Source organism: Phascolarctos cinereus, unplaced genomic scaffold (assembly GCF_003287225.1).
Source record: "Phascolarctos cinereus isolate Bilbo 61053 unplaced genomic scaffold, phaCin_HiC Scaffold_4;HRSCAF=312, whole genome shotgun sequence".
Taxonomy (NCBI): domain Eukaryota; kingdom Metazoa; phylum Chordata; class Mammalia; order Diprotodontia; family Phascolarctidae; genus Phascolarctos; species Phascolarctos cinereus.
In genome coordinates this window covers 619208956-619235957 of record NW_027555847.1, presented here as the reverse complement: position 1 = coordinate 619235957, position 27002 = coordinate 619208956, and the positions used below count along the sequence as shown (strand labels likewise).

General features: G+C 36.3%; 1 protein-coding gene across 1 annotated transcript in view; it reads right to left on the bottom strand.

Moving 5' to 3' along the window:
• MTBP (MDM2 binding protein) overlaps positions 1 to 27002 on the bottom strand; it is an 84614-nt gene that overhangs the window by 28723 nt on the left and 28889 nt on the right. Inside the window, exons 13-17 of the mRNA XM_020964979.2 lie at positions 22338 to 22502; positions 20877 to 20987; positions 15943 to 16107; positions 9657 to 9750; positions 6631 to 6786 (exon numbers count right to left, since the gene is read on the bottom strand). Coding sequence (XP_020820638.1) covers positions 6631 to 6786; positions 9657 to 9750; positions 15943 to 16107; positions 20877 to 20987; positions 22338 to 22502 — 691 coding nt within the window. The remainder of the gene's footprint in view (positions 1 to 6630; positions 6787 to 9656; positions 9751 to 15942; positions 16108 to 20876; positions 20988 to 22337; positions 22503 to 27002) is intronic.

Sequence of the window (27002 nt, the reverse complement as noted above, 5' to 3'; positions counted from 1 at the left end):
AGATAGATAAAAAGATAGAGGGCACAGGGTGAGTTGAAGATGAAGGGATGATATCTGGAAAATAAAATTAAGGGGTGAGAGAGGATTACACTGGGAGAAGGGGAAAGGGAGAAGTAAAATGGGATAAATTATCTCACATGAAACAGACAAGAAAAGGCTTTTACAGTGGAGGGGAAATGGGGGTAGGTAAGAAGGAATGAGTGAACCTTATTCTCATAGGATTTGGCTTAAGGAGAGAATAACATACACAATGGGGTATGGAAATCTATCTTACCCTACAGGAAAATAAGGTGGGAAGGGGACAAGAGAGCAGGGGGTTAATAGATGGGAGGGCAGATTGGGGGAGGTGATAATCAGAAGCACACACTTCTGAGGAGGGACAGGGTCAAAAGAGAGAATAGAATAAATGGGGGGGCAGGATAGGATGAAGGGAAATGTACTTAGTTTTTCACAACATAACTTCTATGAAAGTGTTTTGCATGACTGTACATCTATAACCTGTTATCGAGATGCTTGCCTTTTCAATGAGGGTGGGTGTAGAGGGAGGAAGGAGAAAATCTGGAATCCCAAGTTTCAAAAACACACGTTAAAAATAAAAAAAACAAAATAAAATAAATAATTATAACAATTCACATTTATGTAGCATTTTATGCCTACAAAGAACTTCTATATTTCTGTGAAAAGCACCCCCATCCTTCACATGACTGATTTGCATTCTCAGTGTCATACTCAACTCCTCCTTATAATTAACCTCATATATACAGTTGCCCAATTTTGTTATTTTTATTTCCACAATATCTCTAAGATAAATCACCCTCTTTCCACTTCACAGTCACCACCTTAGTTCATGGCCTTATTTCCTCTTGCCCAAACTTACTGTAATAAGCTGTTTGCCTTCCCTGCCTCAAGTCTGTCCCCAGTCTAATCCATTCTTCACTTGGCTGTCAAAGCAATTTTTCCTAAAGTGCAGAGATGACTGGCCATACCAACCTTGTCTTCTCCAATGAGCTTCACTGGGATATAATAGGGATATAACCTTTAGCTTCACATAAACTCCTCTGTTTAAGCCTTTAAAGACTTTCACAAACTAGCCCCTTCCTATCTTAACAGTCTTATTACAAATGACTCCCTTCCACACATTCTTTACCATTCAGTCCCGCTGACCTTGCCATTCTTTAGTCATGGCACTCTATCTCCCATCTCCATACCTCTGCACTGGTGGTCCTTTGTTCCCAGAATGCTTGCTCTCTCCTTACCTCCAAGTTTTGGATACCTGAATTTCCTTCAAGATTATGATGAAGTGCCAAGTTCTTCTACAGCCTTTTTTAGTTCTCCTAGATGTTAGTACCTTGCCTCCCACTGTGCTCCCCAAACTTCTAGTTACTTTGTATCTGCTTTGTGTTTTCTGTATAACTTGATATGCTACCTCACCTTCCCTTTCAGAATGTAAACTTGTTGCAAGTGGGGATTGTTTCACTTTGGTGTTTGTTATCACCAGCGCTGGCAAACAGTAGGCACTTAATAAATGTTTGCTGGTTAAAATACGATATACATGAAACTGCTTAAGACTAAGAAAGGTTATACTGAATATCAGAAAGGCCATCATCATTTATAAGAAAGTAAAAATACCTTCACCCTGCTGAGTATATGGCTGGTAATATTCATCATGAACACACAGGGAAGGGCTGGGATAAATTATTTGCAACCCACTTCTTCTAAGCTTCAATAATGGAGGATTAATTATTTTATTAGCACAGAAACTCTGCTACAGCCTGTACAGAAAATGTTGGTAGCTTTATCTACCAGTGATTTTGAATAGTGTAGACTTGCTTGCAAATACAGAAATATTCTGAAGCTCTTCATAAAAGCAACTTTCCTTCTTTGAAAGATGCAGAAGGCAGAATAATATGAATCATACTGTTTATGCTTTTCATAGTTTTTTAATAGCTGTATTTTGACTAGCTCTTCAGAATTTAATCAAAACATGTTCTGATTTTAAAACCTGAAATGGATCCCATTTTTATTTTAAAGTACAACATCTGACAGTTTTCAAAAACAAAGATTGTGAGGACAGTATAACACACTAGTCTGGGCACTGGAATACTTGGATTTTATTCCTAGTCCTAATTCTCAGCTATTATATAAAATACCCAGCCATACAGTCTACCAAGATTATACAGTACCTTTGTTTTCTGGCCCTCATCTTCTTCATCCCTTATAGCTCCTGAAATTTGAAAAAGTATCATGTTTGCTTCTTAAGGCGAATAACTTTGGTCCCCTCTGAAAACTATTCAGCAAGATATGAGATGAGCCTTCACAGGCTCAAGCACTCCAAGAACAGAGCACAACCCAGAAGTAACAAAGAATCCTGTGAAACTGAAGGGCTCCGAAAATACTCTCTCAGGGTCCTGCGCTCTGTAAGAGATGTCCTTGCTCTATTATGCACAGCTTACTTCATCTACACATTCACCACCAGATTTGAAATACTAAGCTGGAATGGAGAAATAAGTAGAAACAGGCAAAATGACAGGAAAAGTGATAAATGACAGGAAAACAATGGAGGCCCCGGGAGAATAAACATACGGTAATAATGAGTTACATTTATATAGGACTTTTTAAGGTATAAAAATGTTTCCCTCACAACTGTGTGAGAAAGGTAGTGTAGTTATTATCTTCATTCTACAGATGAGGACACTGGGGTACAGAGAGCCAGTTAAAAGCTTATTTCAATATTCTCTGACTTTCAAAGAGAAGAGCTATCCCAATACTCTGATTTTATTAAAGCCATGAACAAACTAAACATACTTAAAGTAAGCCACAGATCAAACATAACAAAATGCAGATATACAGTACAAGAACTGATGGTCACAATTATGAACCACAGTCATCAATAAGAGTAGGTTTTAGTAGGTATTTAGTATCCTCTGATAATTCAACAAAGTGCATAAAATTCTAGATAAATTTGACTTATAATACTTCCTATCTCTCAGGAAAAAAAAACCTTTTGGCACTTAAGTAAAGCCTAATTATAACTTCATCTATTTAACTCACCTGTATAGAACAACAAATCTTTCTTCCCTACCCCCCCAAAAAACTGGAAAAAAAAAATTAATCATCAGTCATGCTGTGTAATATTCATAGTCATTATGTATGATATGTATTTATATATGTAATTTATGTATGGTGTTTTAAAGACACTGAAGCAGATACACAAAATTAAATGATTAAATGATCATCTTAAATTTCAAAAAGATATCTACAGAAAATGGAAACAAAGGCACATAAATAAGGATGAATGCAAGCATAGCACAGGCCTCAAAGAATAAGCCTGGAGTCAGGAAGACCCAAGTTCAAATCTGACCTCAGACATCTACTAGCTATATGACCCTAGGTAAGTCATTTAACCCTGTGGGTAAATGAGCTGAAGAAGGAAATGTAAAGTACTCTGCCAAGAAAATCCCAAATGGGGTCATAGAGAGTCAGACATGACTGAAATGAATGAACATTAACAACATAAGATCATGGATTTAAAACTGGAACGGGACTTAGAAAGTCAACATTTTTACAGCTGAAAAAACTGAAGCCCAGCACAGCAAACAAGTTGCCCACAGTCACAAAGGTGCTACAGGTGGAAAAGCCAGATCATGAAACTAGGTGTTAATCCCCAATCTAGCTTTCCTCTGGATTGCCAAAGTGAGAATAAACAAAGGCTGCTAAATAATACTAAAGACAAAAAACAAAAAGTGAAGTGTGGTAGGGTGGAGTTTTCTGGGGTTCCTTCAAGTTATATTGGGGAGAAAAGAATGAAAGAGACAGGACAACTGTTCATGGCAGGCTGGAATGCTGCAGAGAAGACAGATCTTCCCAACTCTTGTTTTGCTTCTCTTTTTTCTGCCAAGGAGACTAATCTTTTGACCAGAAAGGACAAAATCAGAAACACTTAACAAAGGACTAAAATTTAAGAAAGTAAAGAGATAGTAAAAGAGCACCTAGCAGTCCATGATGAATTTGAGTCAAGATGCAGATAAATTACTGAAAGAGGCAGAAGTGATTGCTGATCATTAATGGAGAACAGGAGGAATGAGCTGTAGGACTAGAGAACAGGTAAATGTCCTGATATTCAAAAAAGGAACAAGATTGGAGTGTGCAAACTGGCATACAGACCAATAAGGTAGATTTGATATAGGCAGCTAGGTGGTGCAGCAGATAAAGCAATGAGCTTGGGAGTCAAGAAGACCTGAGTTCAAATATGGCCTCAGTAACTTATTAGAATGTAACCATGAGCAAGTCACTTAAACTCCATCTGCCCCAGTTTCCCCATCTGTAAAATGGGAATAATAGCCTCTACCTTCCAGCATTGTTATGATAATAAAAATTTGTAAAACATTTTTCAAACCTATTATTATTTAAATTTCTGACAAAACACCCTAGAATGTATTTTTTTAAAAAAGGAATGATCAGCTAGTAAAAGAAGGTCTATACATAAAGAGCCAACTGGCTTTATCAAGAATAGATCATATTAGAGTTAACTCATTTCCTTTTTGAACATGATTACTATAACAATAATAATAATAATCAGGAAAGTCTACCAAGTTTGCAAAGCACTTTTATAAAATTATTTCACATGAACTTCAAAAATAATCCTGTGATGTGGATACTATATACTTTATGATCCCTATTTTACAGTTAAGAAAACTTATTCAGAGATTAAATCACTTGCCCATGGTCACACAGCTAATAATGGTCAGAGATCCCATGCATCCCTGACAAATTGAGCAATCTCTCCTTAGTGTAGCTCCTCTACACTACCTCCCTGCATATGGATTAAAGCTCTTCCACAGCTCAATAGGTCATTATAAGAAGTGCTATAGTTTTTAAAAAAAAAGAAAGCTAAGTCACTGATAACCAACCTTCTGGCAGACAGCCTTTCCAAAAGTGGCAAGGCTGGCCCTCAGATAACAACATGTCAGGTCTCACTAACAGGCCTTCTAGCTTGAGAGAAGCTATTAAAGCTTATCAGGACCTAGGCTTAAAGAAGCCTCATTCACAATGAGGAATCAGAATACGACTTCTGCGGAGGCTTACTTACAAAAACAGCTGTTTGTATCGTACTTTATAGAGACCTTTAAATTATCTCATTATAATCATGCAATAAATGTGTGATTAATTGCTATGTAATGGATCAGCTCCTATTAAAAATACATAATCTTGGGGTAGCTAGGTGGCACAGTGGATAGAGATACAGCCTAGGAGTCAGGAGGACCTGAGTTCAAATCCAACCTGAGACAGTTGACACTTACTAGCTGTGTAACCTTGGGCAAGTCCCTTAACCCCAACTGCCTTGTCAAAAAAACAAACAAACAAACAAACACAGTCTTCTTTCAAAAGGCTCAATTCTAACAGACAGAAAACATCCATCTTATTGGATAAGAGTGAGTTCCAGCTTTGGGGAGAATTTGTTGCTATTTTGGTCATGGGAATACTGACCTGGTGGAGGTAGGAATAGGGAATAAGGAGAGAGCACACTATACTGGAAACTATCCAGAGGAATGCCACATACATATGGAAATAACACTGACCCTCATTCTGACTTCCTATGCATGACATTTAAGAACCTTCAAAAACTGGATCCTTCTCTTCTTTCCAATCTTTTCACATTTTACTCCCTTCTCTGCACTCTGTAACCATACTGTCCTATTAACAGTTCCTCAAATACGACCTTACATCTCCCATTTCTGGTTCACTATCCTGTCCCTCATGACTGAAATGCTTTATCACTTCACTTCCACTTCTTACTTTCCCTAACTTCCTTCAAGATTCAAATCCCACATTCTTCAGGCAGCCTTTCCAGACTCCTCTCCCAGTCCTCCAGCTCTGATAGGACATTCCCTCTGAAATTACCTTCCATGTACTTTCTATACATTTTGTATGTTACTGAGAGAGTGTCAAGTAGAATGCAGGCTCTGTGAGGGGAAGCAATGTTTCTGCCTTTCTTTGTATCCCCAACATTTAACTGCCAAGTGTATAGAAATGCTTGTTTATTATGTCTCGCTCCCTCCCAACCCACCAACCCTATTTCCCAGTCTCTTTCCTGGAATAATGCCTCCTAGGGGAACCTAAATTTCTTAGCAGCAAAATGTAGAGAGATTCTTTCAGCTGCAAACCACGGACTGACTACTCCTGCCATCTAGTGGTAGTAAAAAAGCTACAGGAAAACCCTAAAGTGACTGTTTCTGTAGAGATACAAAATTTATTCTCCAGAGAATAATAATGATATGCTATCCTTTCTATATAAAGACACTTGTTTTGGTCTATCAGCAGTAATGAATGTGCTGTGAATGAATACTTTTTCCAACAGTGGTAGAAAACAAACACGTAATGGTCCATTTAGTCCTCACCCTTAATTTCCCTTAGAGTCAATAATATGCAGACACATGATACCTGACAGGTACTATTTGTGCACGTTGTAACCTACTACAGCGTTAAGAACACCACACCACAGAAAATGAGTGTAAGACCTCTGCATCATCAATATAGTAACTCTAAGCAACAGAGCCAATCAGAAGCTGTGTTTTTAAGCATCATTTGTAATAAACATAAATCACGAGTATATAAGTACTAATAGCCTACCTCTTTTGGATATGCAAAGGCTGAAGATCCCCAATTGGTAATCCATCTGGTGTAAAGTATTTCAGCAGTTCTTTTGCATCTAGTAAGGTGACCGATTCCCGATGACCATCCTTATGGCCCAGCAATTGCTCAGATGAACGTGACAGCATAGGAGTTCTGTGGGGAGAGGGGGGAGCAGGTAGAGGGAATTAATCCACTAAGGAAGAACTAGAATTCAAATTGACGATAAAAAGCTAGATCAGAAACCAATAAAATAAAACCTAAACTAACTCTATAGCCAGGGATCAGTAAAGCATTATATACTTTGTTAAAATGCTCCCTCTCTTCTCCCCTTATTCTTGTTACAAGTGCTGGCTTGCTTATTGGGGGGGGGAGAGAAATATTTAGAAATAAAGTTAATATATATAGGCATACACACACACACACATACACACACACATACACATACACACACACACATATATATATATGCATAATTTTTAAAAGATGTAGGTAAGCTCTTTGAGGATAGGAATTCTCTTGGTTTTGTCTTTATATACCAAGAGTCCAGCACACAGAGCCTGAAATACAGTAGGTGCTTAATAAATGCTTGTTGAATAAATGAATAAAAACAGAGAGAATGACTAAATATAAGTACAAAAGGGAAAAAAAATCTAGAAATCACAACAGATTTTATCCTACATAAGTCGGCAATGCTGGCATGACTTTTTGTGCTGCTGTCGCCTAAGGACAGTATTGAGTATGCATTCCTCCTCCACAGAAATTTCTTTGATTGAATTTCTTCTTTACATATCACACTGTTGGGCACTTACATAAGGTTTCTAAAATTTCAAACTGTACAAGCTTTTATGACACTGCTAAGTATATCTTCTGTAAACTCTACAAAATTGTAAATTTTTCAGGGCAAGGACTACTGTCCTTTATGTCTCTTTTACCATGTTAAGAATTTACTGAAAAGAGACTGGAATTCAGCATGCCCATGAAAAGATGCAGTCATCATAAAATTCTCAAGGTCTCTTCAAGTCATGATTATGGCTCACTATGAAAAGGCACTGAATCACCAGCATGAAATACCTGACATTTGGATACTATTTTATACTCGTCTAAGTCCTGCTTTCAACAGCCACAAAGGGTAGATAAGGCACAAGTATTATTGCTAACTGAGGTAATGGGCACAAAAGTACTTTGAATAGCTAAAATTTCTGTACATGTGTAAGGTACTCTAATTTCACAGATAAGGAAACTGGGAAACAGTAGGGTTAAAAGAACTGCCCAAAGTTATATAACTCTCTAATAACACATCCAGGACTATAACATAGGTCTCTGGACTTCCAAGCTGGGTGCTTATTAAAATCAAAAAGAGTCACCAAAAATAGCTAGCCATAGAAAGTAATGAGAACTGGAAAAGGAGAACACTTGTGTTTTGACTCAAGGAAGAGCTTTGCAACACTGAATTAACATTACATTTAATCAGAAGTCCATTCAAAACTCCTATCACATAACCCTGTTCCCAAGATAAAATGAAGTGATACTTAATCTTTACAGAATATTTATTTCATGACTTTACATTAATGAAAGAGAATATCTCTTCCTCTTCTCATTCTCCAAAGTGGGTTCTAATCTACGTGATTAGATACTAACACTGTAGTTTTAGAATTGTAAATTGCTTTTATTAACTGACAACAAATATATTTATATTGCCCTCGTCCCCATTCAAAACTGTTCTTATGGATGAGATATAAAGGCTAATAAAATCAAATAATATTTTTAAAACCTTCCACAGCATTCTTTTACAATGAAATCAGATATTTGCATTGTGATGTATTTTATTTTTGAACTTGACATAAACTGCTTCCTGGCTTGGTCTAATTTTTACCTGGCTACTGATGAATATTGACTCAGTTTAACACCAGATCATTTCATATTCTTCAAACAATGGGAAAAATGTATAATTTGTATTTGTAAAGTACTTCATATACAAGAATAACAAAGCATTTTAAAAATAATGGTTCATAGGGTAATGCTTTCCTAGATGTGTATGAGGTAAGATTACAAGGTAGTAGCTTCCCCCCTCCATTACCTCTACTTAAACTTGCTTTACACACCAAACAAACTCAGAAACAAAATCAAGCATCTTTTGCCCACATTCACCCCAAATTAAGGGTTGAGTAGGCATTCCCTTAATTAATTTCTGGTGCTGACACAGAATAGAAAACAAGCAAATCTGTCAGAGAACATGCTAGAAAAATGAAGTGATAAACACCTAAAAACACCAAGGTACTCAATATAAACCACTAAATAATCCCCTAAGTCAACAAATCAACAAGATTTATCAAACACTTATTATGTTCCAGGAACTGTGTTAAGTGACAGGGATAAAAAGAAAAAGCAAAAACAAGCCCTTACAGAGCTCCCTTTCTAACGGGGGAGACAACATACAAATGACTCCTTACACATACGACATATAGAGGGCAAATGGAAGGTGACCTCCGAAGGGGAGAGAGGACTGGAAAGGTCTCTTCTACAAGACAGAACCTGAACTGAGTCTTGAAGGAAGCCAAGAAAGCCAACAGAAGAAGATGAGGAGGGAATGCATTCCAGGAATGAGGGACAGCCAATGCAAAGGTATGGAGTCAGGAGATGGGAGTGTTTGTGAAGAGCAACAAGAAGACCAGTGTCACTGGACTGTAGTACATGCAGAGGAAAGCAAAGTGTAAAAAGACTGGAAAGGCAGGAAGGGGTCAGGATGTGAAGGCCTTTAAAAGCCAAATGGAGGATTTTGTATTTGATCATGAAGGTAATATGGAGCCACTGTAGCGTGCTGAAAATAAGGTGACAGAGTCATAGCTCTACACTGGGAAGAGCATGTTGGCAGTTAAGCACACCCCGGTGGCAGGTGTGTTACAGAAGAGAAGGGCCCTATATCAAAGACTGACAACCAGACAGTCATACATGCGACTCTATACCTACATAACAAGATAAGTTTAATCCTGACTCTATAGTTACCATTAATTCATAATAATTACCTGAATTTTTGCTTAGCTTTTTCAAAGGTTTCCAAGTTCTGAAGAACATGTCTTTCTGGCCATTCCAAGGGATTAGTTTCTGGAAATGTGGATTCTGAAGAAATTTTTTTAGAAATATGAGTAATAATAATAGCTCATAATTATACATCATTCTTACAATCTGCAAAGATTTGCAAATTTTGCAAACATCTGATTTGATTCTCACAACAATTGTGTGAAGAAGTACTACAAATATTGGTATCTCCATTTGACAGATGAGGAAACTATGGTTGAAAAAGGCTGACCACCTTGACCACAATCACATAGGAAGCCAATATCTATAGGAGCTGATGAAACAAGCCATGAAAAGATTCAAATCACAGCCTCTTCAGACTCTAAGTCTAGTGTTCTTTCTGCTATATCCTCTAAAAGGTGCTAACAAACTGAATTTTGTTGTATATAAAAATACATGTCTACAAACTCTGAGTATTAGAACACTGAGGCCATTTATACAACAAGGACCACAAGCTCATTCATTTATTAAAAATTATTTATTGATGTATCTCCCATATATTCTGTATTCTGCTATGTACTATAGGAGATAACAAAATTTGTTGGGAAAGGAAAAAAATATTAGCTTTATTCATGCTCTATTTACCTGCTAGGCTAGTTTTTAAAAAACAGGCTTGTATATTTTTTATTATCTACAAAACTGAAATTAACATGATTACAAACTGTTTTAAATGAAAGAACAAATTTTCCATTTAAGAAAAATCAAAAGACCAGAAGCTAGGAAGGAAAACAAGTAAATTTTCCATGGGGGCAATACTTTTAGAATTATGGAAAAGTCAAGATCAACTAGTGTTACCAGAGCTCAAACTCCTAATACTCATTTTGTGATCTGGGTACTAACATATTATTACATTAAAGAACACATGAATATAATTAAAATGGAAAAAACATCTGCAGGCTCAGATTTTTCTTCTTCAGTGTTTATTTGCATTTAAAAACATGTTTATTCCAAAAAGTAGTCTTAAACATATTTTAACCATTTTAGTGGCCTGCTGTTTATACTTTAAGACTGCTCTAACCTCATTAAATCAACACCAAATTAAATGAAGTTTCCGTCCTTCAAGAAGGGATGAGTTGGCTAATTTTTTTGGATTACTTAGATACTACAGGACTATCATTTTAAAATATTTAACTACTCTCAATGTTAATACTGTTCTTTGCTGAAAGTATAAAAGTGAAACATTACTTGTTCTGATCAGCCATGTACTGAGGGAATACAAATGAACAGCCATGTTAAAAAATATTTATTGACATGCTTCCAAATAATTCAACAGAAATGGTCCATTCAACAATGAAGACTGCACAAACATAAATGACGAAGGACAATGCCATGACAGGGAATGGAAAGACCAGACAAAAAAATTCATGTGTTACAGGGTTTTCTTTGTATAATATTTTAATCTGATTTTAAGAACAAAAACTATAGGAAACATTTCTACTTATCTAAAAGTGAAACTTCTGTATGCTCAACCCCCTTGGAACACAACTGGTAACCCAGAAGCAAGCAAAAAAAGGTCACTAAGTAACGAGCAAAATAGTTATCATTAAGCCCAACTATTTTGCACCACAGAACAGATGACAGAAAGAGCAGATAAGAAATATTATTTTAGGAAAGGGCTTAAAACCAATACTGAAAAGAATCACAAGCTCCCAGGGCAGAGAGAAGGATATGAGATCAAGAAAACAAATGCCTTACCTTGGTGAGGAGTTCTTCATCATGGACTGAAGCAAAGGAAGAGAGACTGAAGGAGGGTTGTGAACTGTGGAGTGGGGGAGAAGAGGGATCTTAAACTAAACACTTTCTGTTTTCTCAATAAAGTAGAAGACCAGGTCTTTTGCTGGAGATATGGAAAGGGGGGAAGAAGACCGGTAGTGTAGGCAGTCTAAGAAGAAGAGAGAACACATAGCATACCTACTACGGAAAGTGTGATAAATTCAGGGATGAAAAAAAGATTACCATGTAGCAGCAAGAGACCCACTGAGAGTTGTGTGACATTTTTAGCTACATATGAATACAAATAGAGAAGATGGATGATGGGTGTAACTCAAAGCTGGAGTATGGCAAGGAGAGATGGGTAAAAGGACAAGTGAGCAAAGGACTTAAAGCAAAAGGGAGGAAGGGCGACCAGAACAGAACAGCTGATCTCATGAACTGGGAGGACAGGAAGTAGTTGAAGACAATAGAGAGAATGGTGAACATGAAGAAAAAGCTCAGCACAGGTGAAGAACAGGAAAAGATGGAAGGACAGGAGGTTCTAGTCTGAGACAAGGAAGCAGTACAATGAGGGGAGAGAGTGAGTTCACGGAAATGTATGGGTGAAGTAAAGTAAAGACAGACATCCTGGAAGTTGGAAGGCCAAAGAGTTCAAGGGAACATCCACATTTATGTTGAGTCCCTAAGTATATATATAAAGACGGGGATTAAGACAGAGAGGATACCTCTAAGCCAAGTTGTAAAGTTCTTGAGAAACAGAGGAAAATGTCCAGGAGGTCAACAGATAACTTCAACAAAGAACTGAGTGGGTATATAATGAGATTTGCTCCATGAATCCATAATGATGAATGATGTAAATGTTACAGGAAGAGAAGTTGTGGCCAAAAAAAAAATTAGTCTAGGAATAGAAATAAAGAACTCTTCCTGTCCCAGAACACTCACTCAGTATTGGAAAGGACGGCCAGGTATACAGTGACTTCTGAAGAAAATCTGGTTCGCAATAGCCCAAGAAGATTCAAAGACTATGAAGTGAAAATATCTAAGACACAGAGCTTTCTTTAAAATAGGCCAAAAACTGTAGAGGGTGAAATGGAAAGGAGATGGAAGCTGAGAACGATATAGACTGTAGAAGAGCAGGGTTAAGGTGCATAAAGAATATGGATGGCGACTAGAAGGGAAGAGTCTTTTCACCTAAGCAGACAATTACTCAGAAGCATTGGGATAAAGAAAGAAAGAACCGGGAATTTGGAAGCAGAAGGGAACCAATATTTATTAAGTGCCTACCAGGCACGGTGCTAAAATGTTTTACAAATATTACTTCAATTTATTCTCACAAAAATTCTAGGAGGTAGGTGCTATTACAATATCCCCATTTTACAGCTAAGGAAACTGTGGCAGATAGAAGTTAAGTTACTTGTCCAAGGTCACATAGCTAGTAAGTGTCTAGGGCCCAATCTGAACTCAGGTATGACATCTGGAAGCTATGGGGTGAGGAATAATCATTTCACAGATGGTACCCACACTGAAATCCTCTAATGAAAGAACATACATTTTATTTTGGCCCTTACAGCTTCTGAATCCCAGAGTGCCATAGTCTTTTAGAGTTCTGAGACCCTCGTGGCTTAGGAAGAATAAGATATTGAGTAAGTGTCCATGGGCTAGGCTGAAATCATGTTATGAATTCTAAGGCAGCAGGCCAAGCCCACCCAGAAGACAGCCAGTTCAGGACACTTTGCTCCCAATTTACAAGCCACTAAACACAAAAGCCACCACAGTACCTTAGCTGCACTATGTCTCAGGATTTGAAATGACTTGGAGTTCCCTTTTTAGAAAGTTCTGATGTCTTTTGTTTTTACATGATGTTAATTTTTCAACGTTCTTTGTTCTAACCCTACCCAGAAGTGATCTCTTGTAATAAAGATAAAAAAGACAAAAAAAAACAATTAAGCAAACCCAAACAACTATCTGACAACACATACAATGTTTAATGAAAACAGTCCCCCTAAAGAAAGGCAGCAGTGTTCTCATATCTCTTCTTCAAGACTAAGCTTGGTCATGACAACATAGTCTTTGGTGGGTCTGGGGTGACAGACCCCAGGATATTTACACTGTTCTCACTGTGCACACTTTCTTTCCTGCTATGAGGACTTCACTTTACTTTGGTCCCCGTAAACCTTCCTAAGATGGCTGACACAATGAGTTACCATACAGAACTCATTTTGCCTCTATAGCATCTCCTGAATACAGTGACTGTTCTCTCTTCACTCACAGACTCTACCCATGAGCACCATCACCTCTCCCCTGGACTAAGATAACGGTCTTCAAACTGGTCTTCCCGCTTTCAGTCTTTCTCTTCTCCAATTCATCCTCCAGACAAATGTCAAAAGAATCTTCCCAATGTATAAATATAACTATGTCACTATTCTACCAAGAAACCTTTTTAGGCTCACTGTTTCCTATAGGATAACAAAATCTTCAGCCCAGCATTTAAAATCCTCCACAATGTGGCTTTAATATACCTTTTCAGCTAATGATAAAAATAAAGACAATGATGATAATGATAACAGCTAACATTTATATAATCTTTTAAGCAACAAAGTGCTGTATGTATGCTACCTCATTTTATCTTCACAATAATGTTGGAAGAAAGATGCTACTATTTTACAGATAAGGAAACTGAAATATACAGAGTTTAGGTGACTTATCCAGGGACACAGCACTAGTACGTATTTGAGGAAAGACTTGAACTCAGGTATTCCTGACTACAAGTCGACTGTTCTATGCACCATGCCACCTGGCTCCTTGCCTTTATGCATTCAATGTCGCATCCAGATCAAACTATTGCCTGTTGCCTGAACTCGCCATTCCATCTTTCTCTCTGGGATGCCATGAGTTATCTCATTCCTATACTTAGTCACTCTTTACTGATTGCTATTTCTTAATGTCTTTACCTTCCTTCAAGGCTCAGACTGGGTGCTATCAATATTCTAGAGGAAGCTTTTCTTGAGCTGCACAGTTGTTCATACTCTCTTGCTCCTCAAATTATCTTGCATCTGACAGTGTACCTTCCAGTAGAATACTGACTTTATATACCTAGGAGCTTGTACAGTGGCTCTAGTATATAACAGGTCCTTAAGAAAAATCTGTTCAACTGAACTGAATTTTTATACCTTTGATCATACCTTCTTCTTGAAACTTTTCTTCTCTCTTTGCCTCAATGGTACTTCTATTTCTCCAGTTATGTCTCTGGTACCTTCTCTATCTTCTCTGCTTACTTATTCTTACCTTTCCCTTACTATTCTTCAAATTACACAATTTTATCTTCCAAAGGAAACCACAGTTTCCTAATCAACTACTATTTACTTGGCACCTACTATGTGCAAAGCACTGTATTACATCCTAAAAAAGCACAGATGAAAAATATAGATACTACTACTACTAACAGCTAACATTTATATTGCACTTACTAAGTGACAGACACTGTGCTCAACACTTTACAGATATCATCTCATTCCATCTTCAAAACAACACTGGGACACAGGTGCTATTATTATTATTATTATTAGTCTCATTTTAAAGATGAGGAAACTGAGGCAAACAGAGGTTAAGTGACTTGCCCAGGGTCACACAATTAGAAAGTGTCTGTGGCTGCATTTGAACTCAGGTCTTCCTAAATCCAAGTCTGGCTCTCTGTCCATTGCACTAAGTCTCATGAAAAAATACAAGTATAAAAATAAATTTCACAAAGCACACAGGAAACAATGTATGTTTTACAATGTTTAATGAACTTCGGCCTTTTGAAAACTATACAATGTATTTTATATACTTATACAACTAAAAGAAATTATGAATTTTGATAAAGATACAGTAAAATACAAAGAATATACATTTATACACAATTAACAGTCACGTTGTGTGATGACTAACTTTGACAGACTTAGCCCTTCTCAGCAATGCAAGGATCTCCAAAAGTTTCATGATAGAAAATGCTATCCACATTCAGAGAAAGAACCGTGGAGTCTGAATGCAGATCAAAGCACATTATCTGCTCTTTTTTTCTTCTGTTTTGTTTTGTTTCCTCTTTCTTGTGGTTCCAGGTCCTATTGGTTCTAATTCTTCCTTACAACATGACTAAAGTGAAAAAATGTTTAATGGGAGGCAGCTAAGTGGCACAGTGAACAGAGCTCTAGCCTTGGAGTCAGGAGGACCTGAGTTCAAATCCAGCCTCAGACACTTAACACTTACTAGTTGTGTGACCCTGGGCAAGTCACTTAACCCCAATCACCTCACCAAAAAAAAAATGTTTAATAGGAATGTATATGTACAGCCTGTATCAGATTGCACACCGTCTTGGAGAGGGAGGCAGAAAAGGAGGGGGAGAAAAATCTAAAACTCAAGTGTATGGATGGGATCATTGAAAACTAAAAATAAAATAAAAATAAATTTTATAAATAAAATTTTTTTTAAATTTAAAAAATTAAAAAGAAAAAGAATATACATTTAAAGAAATAAAATACTTACCTCTAATTATTTCTGAAGTTTTGATTTTGTTTCTAGCTTTGTCAAGAGGTGTTTTAGGAATACTGGCATCAAAAAATTCTATAAAACGTTCCCTTGTGATTGATAACAGAGTATTGAGTTCCTTAACAGAAACCGTAGCAGGCTGTTCTACAGATTCCTTTCTTCCTATGAGACAAAATAGATCAACTTATGACAAAACCACCAAGATAATCATGAGACAATGTGGCACTGGAGAAAAGATACTAGATTTGGAGTCAGGAAAATTAAAGTGATTTCAAGTTGTTTATTCTATGAAGAGTAAATGGAAAGGAATTTTATACCAATTCCACAAAAATGGAGACTCTTTATTGATTAATTCTAGGTCTTTTACATACTTAAGGCTACCAGTACAATACTCACACCTAGTTTCTGTTATCCTTCCACTGCTGCTACATAACTGCCTAGGTACTTTGTTAAATCAGAAATGCCTCAGATCAGCGGTGGGCCATATGAGGCCTATAATCCTCCTAGGTGCAGGCCAACACAGATTAAAACATAGTTCCTAACTAATTTTAATGTGTTAATGTATTAACAAAAAAATATAAGCACATATATGACCCACAGGGATCCTTATGTATAGTTTAGAGGATCCTATTGTATTTGAGTTCAACACCAATGCCCAAAGGATTTCTTTTGTTATTTCTTACACAAAAATCATAATAAAATCATTGATACGATACTATATCCTATTTCTACCCACCAAGCATTTTTCCATTGTTCTTCAGGTAGTCTACATTTTTGATTTTTCAATGTTCATAACTCACAGCCATAGAGCATATAGATAAGAACAGTTTAAATAAAATTCTTAGTGATAACAGGAAATTGGACTACTAGAAGACTACTAGGTCCATTTTACCTCTTTAATTCAGAGGTTGTTCTAGAAACTTGTAATAATTTCCCTTACTCAGAGCCTGAAATAATAAGTTTTTTATATAAGGACAGAACAAAGAGGATTATGTTAAATCACAGCAAGAGAAATTTAGGTCAGACACAAAGAATAATTTTTTTTTCCCTGTAAAGATATGTTAATCAAATTGTTACTAAGAGAGGTTGGGGAAATCTCTTTCCCTGATGAATATTAAGAACAAGATACCTAATACGTCTAGAATTAGTTAGGTACAGATAAAGGGGTTGAGAGTGTGTGTGTTTAATGGAAAGAGTCCTGAGCTATATACTCGAAGACTCTAGGCTCAATTCTACCATTAACTGATTGTGAAAGACCCTGTGCAAGTCATTTAATCTTTCTGAGGGGGCAACAATCCAAGTTTTATGTATCCTGCAGGTAGGGAGGTTGTGAAGAAAAAAGGAATAAATCAAGAGAAAGTTCTTTTGGTAAAAAATGACTCCATAAAAGATTAAGTGATGTTATTTTTTTTAAGTCTTTTTTAAACCTATAAAACATATATGCGTGCGCGCGCGCGCACACGCACACGCACACACACACACACACACACACACACACACACACACACACACACACACACACCTGTCTGATGCCTAAAATTCAGAATCCAGGTCAGAGATCACCTCTGGGGAAGATAAGGTAGCAAATACAAAGAGCATGAGATGCAGTTTCTACCTTCTATCCCTCATCTGGATCATGATTCCTTCACAGTAAATAGCTAGGCAGCAGAGTGCATAGAACTTTGGATTTGGGAGTCAGGAAGACAAAGGTTCAATCCCACCTCAGAAATACTAGTTGTGTAATCCAGGGCAAATCATTTAGTCTCACCCAGCCTCAGTTTCCTCAACTGTAAAATAGGGATAATAATAGTACCCATCTCAAAAGTGTTGTTGTAAGGATCAAATGAGGTAACATGAAGTACACTGCAAACTTTATAGCATTATGTAAATGCTATTGTTATTAGGATTACTAAATAGGGAACTATAAGGTTCTCACAGTAATTGTCAGACCACAGCCTCTGAAGCAATGGAATTAAGGCAATCATGCCTAATGCCCCATAGTAAGGCTGCTTGTAGTTATAAACACATACCTCAGTCAACATTATTAACTAGTCCTCTGAAAACAAGACGCTAGACAAAATAATTTTATAAGGTGTGAAGAGCTCTACAGAAGCAATATAATTCAAGAAGTAATGGGTTATCATCTAGAAGATGTTACAACAAGGGGTTAGTTGTAACATAGAAATGATACTACAAGATAGAGCAGCATTATGTGAAATATGCCTCTATGTTATTTTGGAAGTCATTCCAGTGGCATAGTAAAGAATAACATTAGGATAACAATAATAATAACCGGTATTTTATAGAACTTTTAAATCTGCAAGGTGCTTTATCTTATATGTAAAAAGTGCATTTCCTTATATGATTCTCACAACAATCCCATTAGGGAAGTATTACAGGTATTTTTATCCCCATTCTACATGTAGAAAAAGAGGGTCTGAGAGCAGTCAGGTGATCTGCCCAGGTTCATATATCAAGTGGATATCCAAGGTGGGATCTGAAGCCAGATTTTCATGACTCCAAGTCTAACTTGCTATCCATTAGGGAAAACTACCTCACAAAACATGTCAAAAGCTATCTTGCTACAAATCACTATTTACAAATTATAAATATCAGTAGGTAAAGCAGAATTACCGTTGTATCAGATGTTAGGAGACAAGAGCTCTAATCCAAGCTTTGCCATTACCTGTGTGATGTTGGACAAGTTAACGTTTTTCTCAAGTGGAAAATGGAGGGTAGTGGGGGCACATTAGATGATTTCTAAGACTTTTTTCTAGCTCCAAAACTCTATGATATGATTATTTTTTATGTTGGAAAAAATTATCTTTATTCAGTGATATTACATGAGCCAGATAACATGCCTATCCTGAAAGGTAAGAATATATGAGTGATAAAAGATTGGGACCGTTTGGCCAAGGAAAGCTGATTTAGGATTTAAAAATGTGCAGACAGCATACTCAAAGTAGAAAAACCAAATATGGGCAAGTGAGGCTAGACTTTTACTTCAATAGCTCTGTGACTTCCTCTATGTGGTGGAGGAAATTCTGTATAGAGGTTCTATTTTACATACTGGGAAGCTGATTTTAGGTCTCTTTTCACATTTGGGTATAAACAGGGGAGAGCTAGCAGTAAAGAACCCCATTGTGAATTTACATGATAAAATAGGTTGTTGAACTCAAGACATTTAAAAAGGCTTCTCAAGAAACTAATTACAGATAGTACTTATTTTATAATATATTGCATTATTGTACTTCATTTGTTCCTTCAATTCACCTTAAAATTTCCTGGTACTAAATCAGTCTGCAAGCATTTATTAAACCCTTATTTGTGAGGCACTGTGCTAAGCTCTGAGGATACAAAAAAAGGTGGAGACATAGTCCTTGCCCTCAAGGAGATCACATTCTAATGGGGTATAGACAACATGCAAATAACTATGTGTAGATGATTGATAGCTGGATAGACAGACAGACAGACCCACAAACATACACAGGGTAAAAGGGAGGGAATCTCAGAGGGAAAGCTTGTTAGGGGAATAGAGAGACAGAGATCAGGAAAGGGCAGCGTCAGGAAGTGGGATTTGAACTGAGTCTTGAAGAAAGCCAAAGAACCTAGGATGCAGAAAGGAAGAGGGAAAGTATTCTAGGCATGAAGTACAGGTAGTAAAAAGGTATGGGATCAGCAGATGCAATGTTTTCTGCAAGGAAGCAAGAAAACCAGTGTTGCTGGATCAGCCAAATAAAAGATTTCATATTCAATCCTAGAGGTAACAGACAGCCACTAGAATTTACTGACTGGGGGGGAAGAGTTCTGTGTAATTTGAAATGGTCAGACTGGTATGTTAAGATTAATTTGACAGTTAAGTGGAAGATGGACTGGAGTGTAGAAAGACTTGAGGCAGGGACAGCAACCAGCAAGCTATCATAATAGTACAGATATGAGGTGATGAGGGCCCACACTAGGGTGGTAGTTGTGGGATGTATATATAAATGGAATGATACTAACAGTGAATTATAAGGGCCACTTCAGTCATTGCTTAATTATTCCTTATGATGTTAACAGTTTAATAAGCAACACTCAAATTACCTTATAAATTAAAATCAATTTAGCCATTCCTACTAACTGTAACATTTTCCTTCAGTACTCTCAAAAACCAAAGACTTTATTATTATATTGATTTAATAATTCAAAGAACTGTGAAGTTTATCATATTGGATTAGCAGATATGCAGTGAATTTTCCATCACTCTGATACCAGTTGGGAAGAGTTTTCTAATAGGCAGCAAAGGAATCTGAGCTTCTTCTGAATGCTTTTACAACTGCGGTGGTGAAATATGGATCAAGAAGGATGTCTCAGTAGGCTTTGAAGAAGAATCAGAAGTGTACCACTGCTCCCAACACACAAATACAAAAAGAGGCCTATATATATAGGGGTGGTATCACTTGAAAGATAAGGTATATGGGAATCACCTACAGAGACAGGGAGACTGAAAACTTGGAAATAGCCAATTATAATGAGTACTATGAAACATGCTAGCCAAATCACTATGTAATAATTTGTACTAAGTTCTCTGAAGTTGGTGGTACATATTAAAGATTTATTTGAAATAAAACCCAATGACATACATTTTTGAAAGGCTTGAAAAAATAAGTACACAGAAAACAAAGTGCTCAGCACCTTATTTAAGATCCTGAATTTTAAGATATAACATTCCCTCCCTGACAGATGTTAAGACAAGGATTCAAAACTTCCCAATGTAGAACTTGTTTTATTTGCTAAAAAGAGAACAATCCTGCTCTTTTGACAATAACAATTTAAATTTGTTTCCAATACAGTATACACTCTCAAATCAAACTGGAATTAAGATGATTTGTTTCTGAATTAAGTCAGTATTCTGTATTAAGCTTACATGACGTGCACTCTTCCATACTTACTCAGATATTCCTTTAAAGCCAAATCTTGGACCTTAGCCAGTTGCTTCTCTCTCTGTACAACCTGTTCTCCAGAGAAACATGGTAGCGAACAGATGAAGTCAACAGGAGAGCCTGTTTGGAGTACAGCAAAGTTATCATTAAAGATTACTCACACAACCAACTACTTGTCAGTTTCCAGACAAAATTATTATAGTATATTTCCCATAATGCCAATATATACAATTTGAGAGGTATGATGATTATTAGAGCTTCTAATGCTACATATGCACATGATATACAAGGATGGGCTGTGATTGGTCACTCATTCAAAAGGTATTTACACAGTTAGTACTCAAATATTAAGGAGTCAATACAAAGAAAGCTAAGTAAAATACTATGTGTTTTAAACCTTGTCTTCTCAATCTGTGTGATCTTAGAAAACATGGAAGTACTTTCTTCTGTCATCCTTTCTCTTTCCCTTTAAACTCTTAACTAGAACTTTTGCAGAAAGTATTGAGAATTCCTAGATGGAAACAGAAGTTAAGAGAGGAAATATGGATAAGAGAATAGGATGAGGAGGAATTTATCCAAAGGAAAGCTATAATGATGGTTTAGTAGTTTAGACTGTAGCAGTCTGCAAACTACAGCCCAAGAGCCACTTGTTCTTGTAAAAATAAGGTTTGATTGTATTTTAAAATGTACTAACTAATGTTAGGTCATGGCTGACTCTTGGTTTAAAGGAAAAATACTGACAATAAATCATCACATTTGTGGTTCATCTATACTAAAACAGGGTGTTCTTTCTAAATTTGTAGGAGGTTATTTGTAATATCATTTTATGCTTCAAAATTAAATTTGAATACTTTAACAGAACTAAGATCTTAATTATGTGGGTACCCTGTCCAATGGTGCAGAACATACCTATTCTGTAGAACTGTTATTCACCTCTAGTAATCCTGACAGGGGATCTACTGTATTAGAGGAAAGTCCTCTCAGTTTCAATGAAATTGCTGAGATATCACTGACACATATGCATGCTATTGCCCACCTCCCTTTCTAATAATAAAATTTGGATAAAATAAAAACATGTAAAAGAGAAAAGGAATTTGGTATAAAAGAACATCAAGGTCTTCCACTTTTTTTCTTCCATCTAAACCTGTACAAATTAATTATTCCATGGCTACCTATGAAGCAGTTAGGCAGCAGCAGACTTGGAGTCAGGAAGCCCTAAGTTCAAATTCAATCTCAGCTACTTATTAGCTATGGGACCCCAGGCAAGTAACTTCAAACTCTTGTCACTTCCTCAGCTTATAATGAGGATAATAATAGCACCTACCTCCTGAAATTTTTGTAAGAATCAAAAGAAACAATATCAGTAAAGTACTTAACCCAGTTCCTGGCATATACTAGGTGTTTAATAAATGCTTGTTCCTCTTTCCCCTACACATATAATTGTTCTTTCCATCTAAAGTTAATACTTACTTTCTTCTGGCTTTGCCTTCATATTTCCATGAATTAGGTTGAGTGCAGCTGAACCATTGATCTGGTTGGCTGAATAAATCAATGTCACTTTACATCGCCCATTGTTATTACCTTGCAACAAGAGATAATAGCTTGAGCACTCTCCTTTCACTTCAACATCTGGAACTAATAACAAAAAATTATATTTAAACCTCTGAAAATTAATTTTAACACTCTTGAAACAAAATATGGTAGCATTTCTAATATGTCCTCATTAGTGGTTATAAAAGTATTCCTTGGCTACAGAATGTAAATTATATACTTAATAGTTGTACTGAGTACATCTTATACTCTGGAATCTAAACATTTCACAGCAAAAAATGAAAAGAGACACTGAACTTATCCAGAGTAACACATATTCTTACATAGATAAGCTGCATCACATTTTACAAAGATGCAAAACATCAAGCTAAACCAGAGTTGGCCTCTTCCTTGCAATTCTCTGTTTTAGACTTTTCTCAAGTTGGAAGTATTTGCTGTAAAAACTCCTTCTGCAGGGCTGCAGGAAGGGGAAAAGAAATGAGGTGATAGAAGGCACTTGATCTTTTTTCATCTACTATATTTATTTATGTCAATAAAAACTTAGAACAAGGTTACTTACATGCAATCCATTTGATCTAGATAAGGCACCAACTTGCCAGTTAGCTAAAATTAAAATATGATTTCATTTCAACCTTCCTGACAAAAAAAGCAGGATCTCCTTGAAAGACAAATCTGTTTCACTGGCCAAATTATATTTTTTTCATGTTTCTGCTTATTCACCTCTTGCTGTCTACCAACTTTTTGTCTTTCACATAAAGTAATGATGATGATCATTTGTAAAACAGAACAGAGAAAACATATAAAGCATCCTTGAATTCTATTCCTACCATCCATGGTAGCCACTTTCAAACTATCCAGAATAGTAAAGAAATAGTGATGAAGCACTAGAGGAGGGACCAGCAGACTCTTAGACTCTTATCAATACCATCATGGTAAAGAAATGACACCTTCAGACTTGTGACATAAGTAGAAGAGAAGGAAAGATAAGGAATACGGAATAGAAAAGATGCAGTAAGATGAGAGGAAGATGCAAAGAGAAAGAAAAAGTAGGAGACATAAAGAAAAGTACGTTAGGTAGGAAATAGTAGAATGCCACTAACTACTGCCTCAAATACCACTTGTTTTCAAAAGCAGCTTAGATTACTTTATAAATACAGTGGCAAACCTAAAGCACACAGAAAAAGGTTAGTCTCAGGATAACTGCTATACAGAATAAGTGAGAAGTCCACGTATTTGTGTGATCCTTGATCTCACCATCTCACTATTGCTTTTCACCTTTCCCTAAATTTGATTGATGACTACTGTCCAAGCAACCACCAATCACTGGCTAAGCCTTTGCCACAAGGGTAGAATCTGAGTGGCTGAAACACAATCAGTATAACCTTCAGGTCTGCCTTGTGGCCATCCTGCCTTACTATATTAAGGGATTAGGAATTAGAAATTAATGCTTTTTTCAAATGAGAATCATCAGCTAATGATATCAAGAGATATGAAACAAAATATAACTTTTAAAAGGAAAATGTTAGGTTCTTTCCTCTGCATCCATAAGCAGATAAAATCCCCTTCTGCCCAGCTTACTTCCTGCCTTTCTAGAAAGTAGGGCCCCTTGGTCCTAAATGACACCATTATCAATATTATACTGCTATTAATCTTTTAAGAAAATCTTAAGAGATTTTCTTTCTTTCTTTCTTGTTAATTTTTAGGCAATTAGGGTTAAGTAACTTGCCCAGAGTCACACACATAGCTTATAAGTGTCAAATGTTTGGTCTGAGGCTGGATTTGAACTCAGGTCCTCCTGACTTCAGGGCCAGTGCTCTAGCCACTCTGCCACCTAGCTGCTCCAAGAGATTTTCTTAAAGCAAAATAAAACCTGACTTATATTTCTGATAATCAGTAATATATACTGTTCCAATCCAAGGTACATCAGTAAAGTCAACATGAATAATGTTTGCTTGGGATTTTTTCTGACAGTGTTTCCTTGAGCGTGGATTATCTCAGGAATAGAAAATACTATGAAATGAAATTTTTTTTCATACTTCATAACCCCAAGGCAAGTTCACTGATCTTCATAAAAACTCATGCTAATTGATATTAAAAAGGAAATGGAAAAAATCAAATCGAATAATAGCTGCTGCATTTTAATTATAAGAGAAATTGATCACTTCATAACAGCAGATATACTATGGGTCAAAGTATATCCACAAAACAAGAAACAAATAGTAAAAGTCAACATAATGTATTTAGTTAGCCTACAGTGCTGCTGCTAGTCCCCAGTTCTAGTCAAACATCTGCCTTTTAAAAGGCTTTATCGGTATTTCTTCTTCAAGTGCAGGTTATTGCGACAGACTTTTGTTGACACCTGTTCTATATGAAACTAAAGTTTGCCCCAAGAGTAACTGTAACAATTCATCTACCAACTATCTTTTTGCCAATTTAAGCAATATTTATTTCATGTCATGCTTCTCACATCTAATTTACATTATATCACCTCTACTGGCATCCTAATCACTGAAGACTATTATTAGAACAACCTTATTTTCTTCATAAGTATTTATTTTAAGAACTCCCTTACCTATAATGACTAAATAACCATTTTTAAATGTTGTTCCAGGTTTGGTAGGTGTTAAATTAGAGGCTTATTAGGTAATTCTTATGTAAATGCTGCAGTGAGTAACAAAACCAGATTTTTTTAGTTGTATAAACTGGCATGCAACTCTCATCTCTCTTACCAGGAAAATAAGGGGAAATTATATATCCGGGATTTAACTTCATTTTCATTTGTCAATTGGATGCTATCATCTTATAAGCAAGACAACTGTTAATCTCAGCTTTTGTAAAGCATTGATTAGACTTGTAATTCCCTTTTTAAAAAAATCTACTCTGAATCTACTTTTTTTTTTGGAGGGCAAAAGTAATCATTTCTAAATGTCTATCAAATTTTTTATATGTAAGATCACAGGATTATAAAACCAGAACCGGAAATGACCTTGGAGACCAGTTAGTCCAAACTCTTCCTTTTACTGACATGGAAACTGAGGCCCTGGGAGACTTAGCTACTTAACTTGCCCAAGATCACACAGGCTATACTAGCATGAGAGCTGGGATTTGAATTCAAGTCCTCTGGTTCCAGAGTCAAAATTTTTTCATAGCGTATTTATATATGATAAAAATACTATTATCGCTATTTATGCTAATGTAACCCCCCCCCCCAGAATACACTACCAAAGCAACAAGAACTCACAACTACATCCAAATGCTTTTTAGAGCAACTACTGCCAAAATTAATTTCCCAATTCAACAATGTGGAAAATATAACCTCATGATTAGAGGCACGTTCAGTACGACAGAGACAATATGGCAAACTCCAACATCAATAAAGAGAGAGAGCCATTTATACCTATACACAATGTCTAGAAAATGGCTACTTTGTTGATGAGACTAAACTAATGTGAAAGATATGCCATTTCAAGAATTACACTGTAAGCAAATCAAACCGAGAAGCCCAATCTGGGGTGGGGAGAGGGGAACCGTCCATCCAGGAGTTTGGTAATATTTTTTAGAAGACCTAGAAAGTTCCTTTCCAATCACTGTAAGCTTTATTTTAAGAGGACCTGTAGTTTAGCATATATTTGTGAATTTTTGTGAAGCCTAATTTTGATGTCTTCAAATTCTTTACCATGAGAACTTAATTCTGCAGACCATTAGCTACATTTTTCTCCACGTCCTCCTTAAGTTTTACTTTTAATAAAATTTTCTTTCTTTTTTCTTTTTTCTTGAGGCATTTGGGGTTAAGTGACTTGCCCAGGGTCACACAGCTAGTAAGTGTCAAGTGTTTGGTCTGAGACCGGATTTGAACTCAGGTACTCCTGACTTCAGGGCCGGTGCTCTATCCACTGCACCACCTAGCTGCCCCCTTCTTAACAAAATTTTGAGAAAAAAATTAAAAATAGCACCTTTTGTAATATAACTAAAAGGTCCACATTATGCCACAACTTCCTCACTAAATCTGTTTTATTACTAGCATTCCATAGCCTTAACAATGCTCTGGTCCATAGTTTAAATCAACAAGGTAAAAGTGGCAGGCAAGAAAATGGAAAAATTATAAGACATTGCTGTTACTCATGAGTGAGCCAGGTCTACACAATTATTAAGCCATAGTATTAGATTTGCTATTTTCAGGTATGACTATATTGCTAAAGTTCTTTCACTGAAAGTATATCAATTGATAAAACCAATCAAAATTCTTTGTCCATCCCTAAATTAACTTGGTAAGGAACAAGGAAATTTGTAATGCCTTGGAAAGCTCTAGGATGATTATATTTTCCAATCACCAAAGGTTTTATTTTTATGTGAGCCTACAGCATTAGCATGCTTAAGAACAGTTAATCTGTCCTTATTCTACTTAAAACCAGCTGGCAATGGATTCACTTGTAGCTGATAAGGTAGAGCTTGACAAGAATCACTAAAATAGACGTTTCTTCAGCATTATAAAAATGTTCAGGGGATAAATTATATTCCACAATCAAATCTCTAAAAGAAATCCAATAAAAAAACCCACAAAATTTTTTCTGCAATTTCATGACC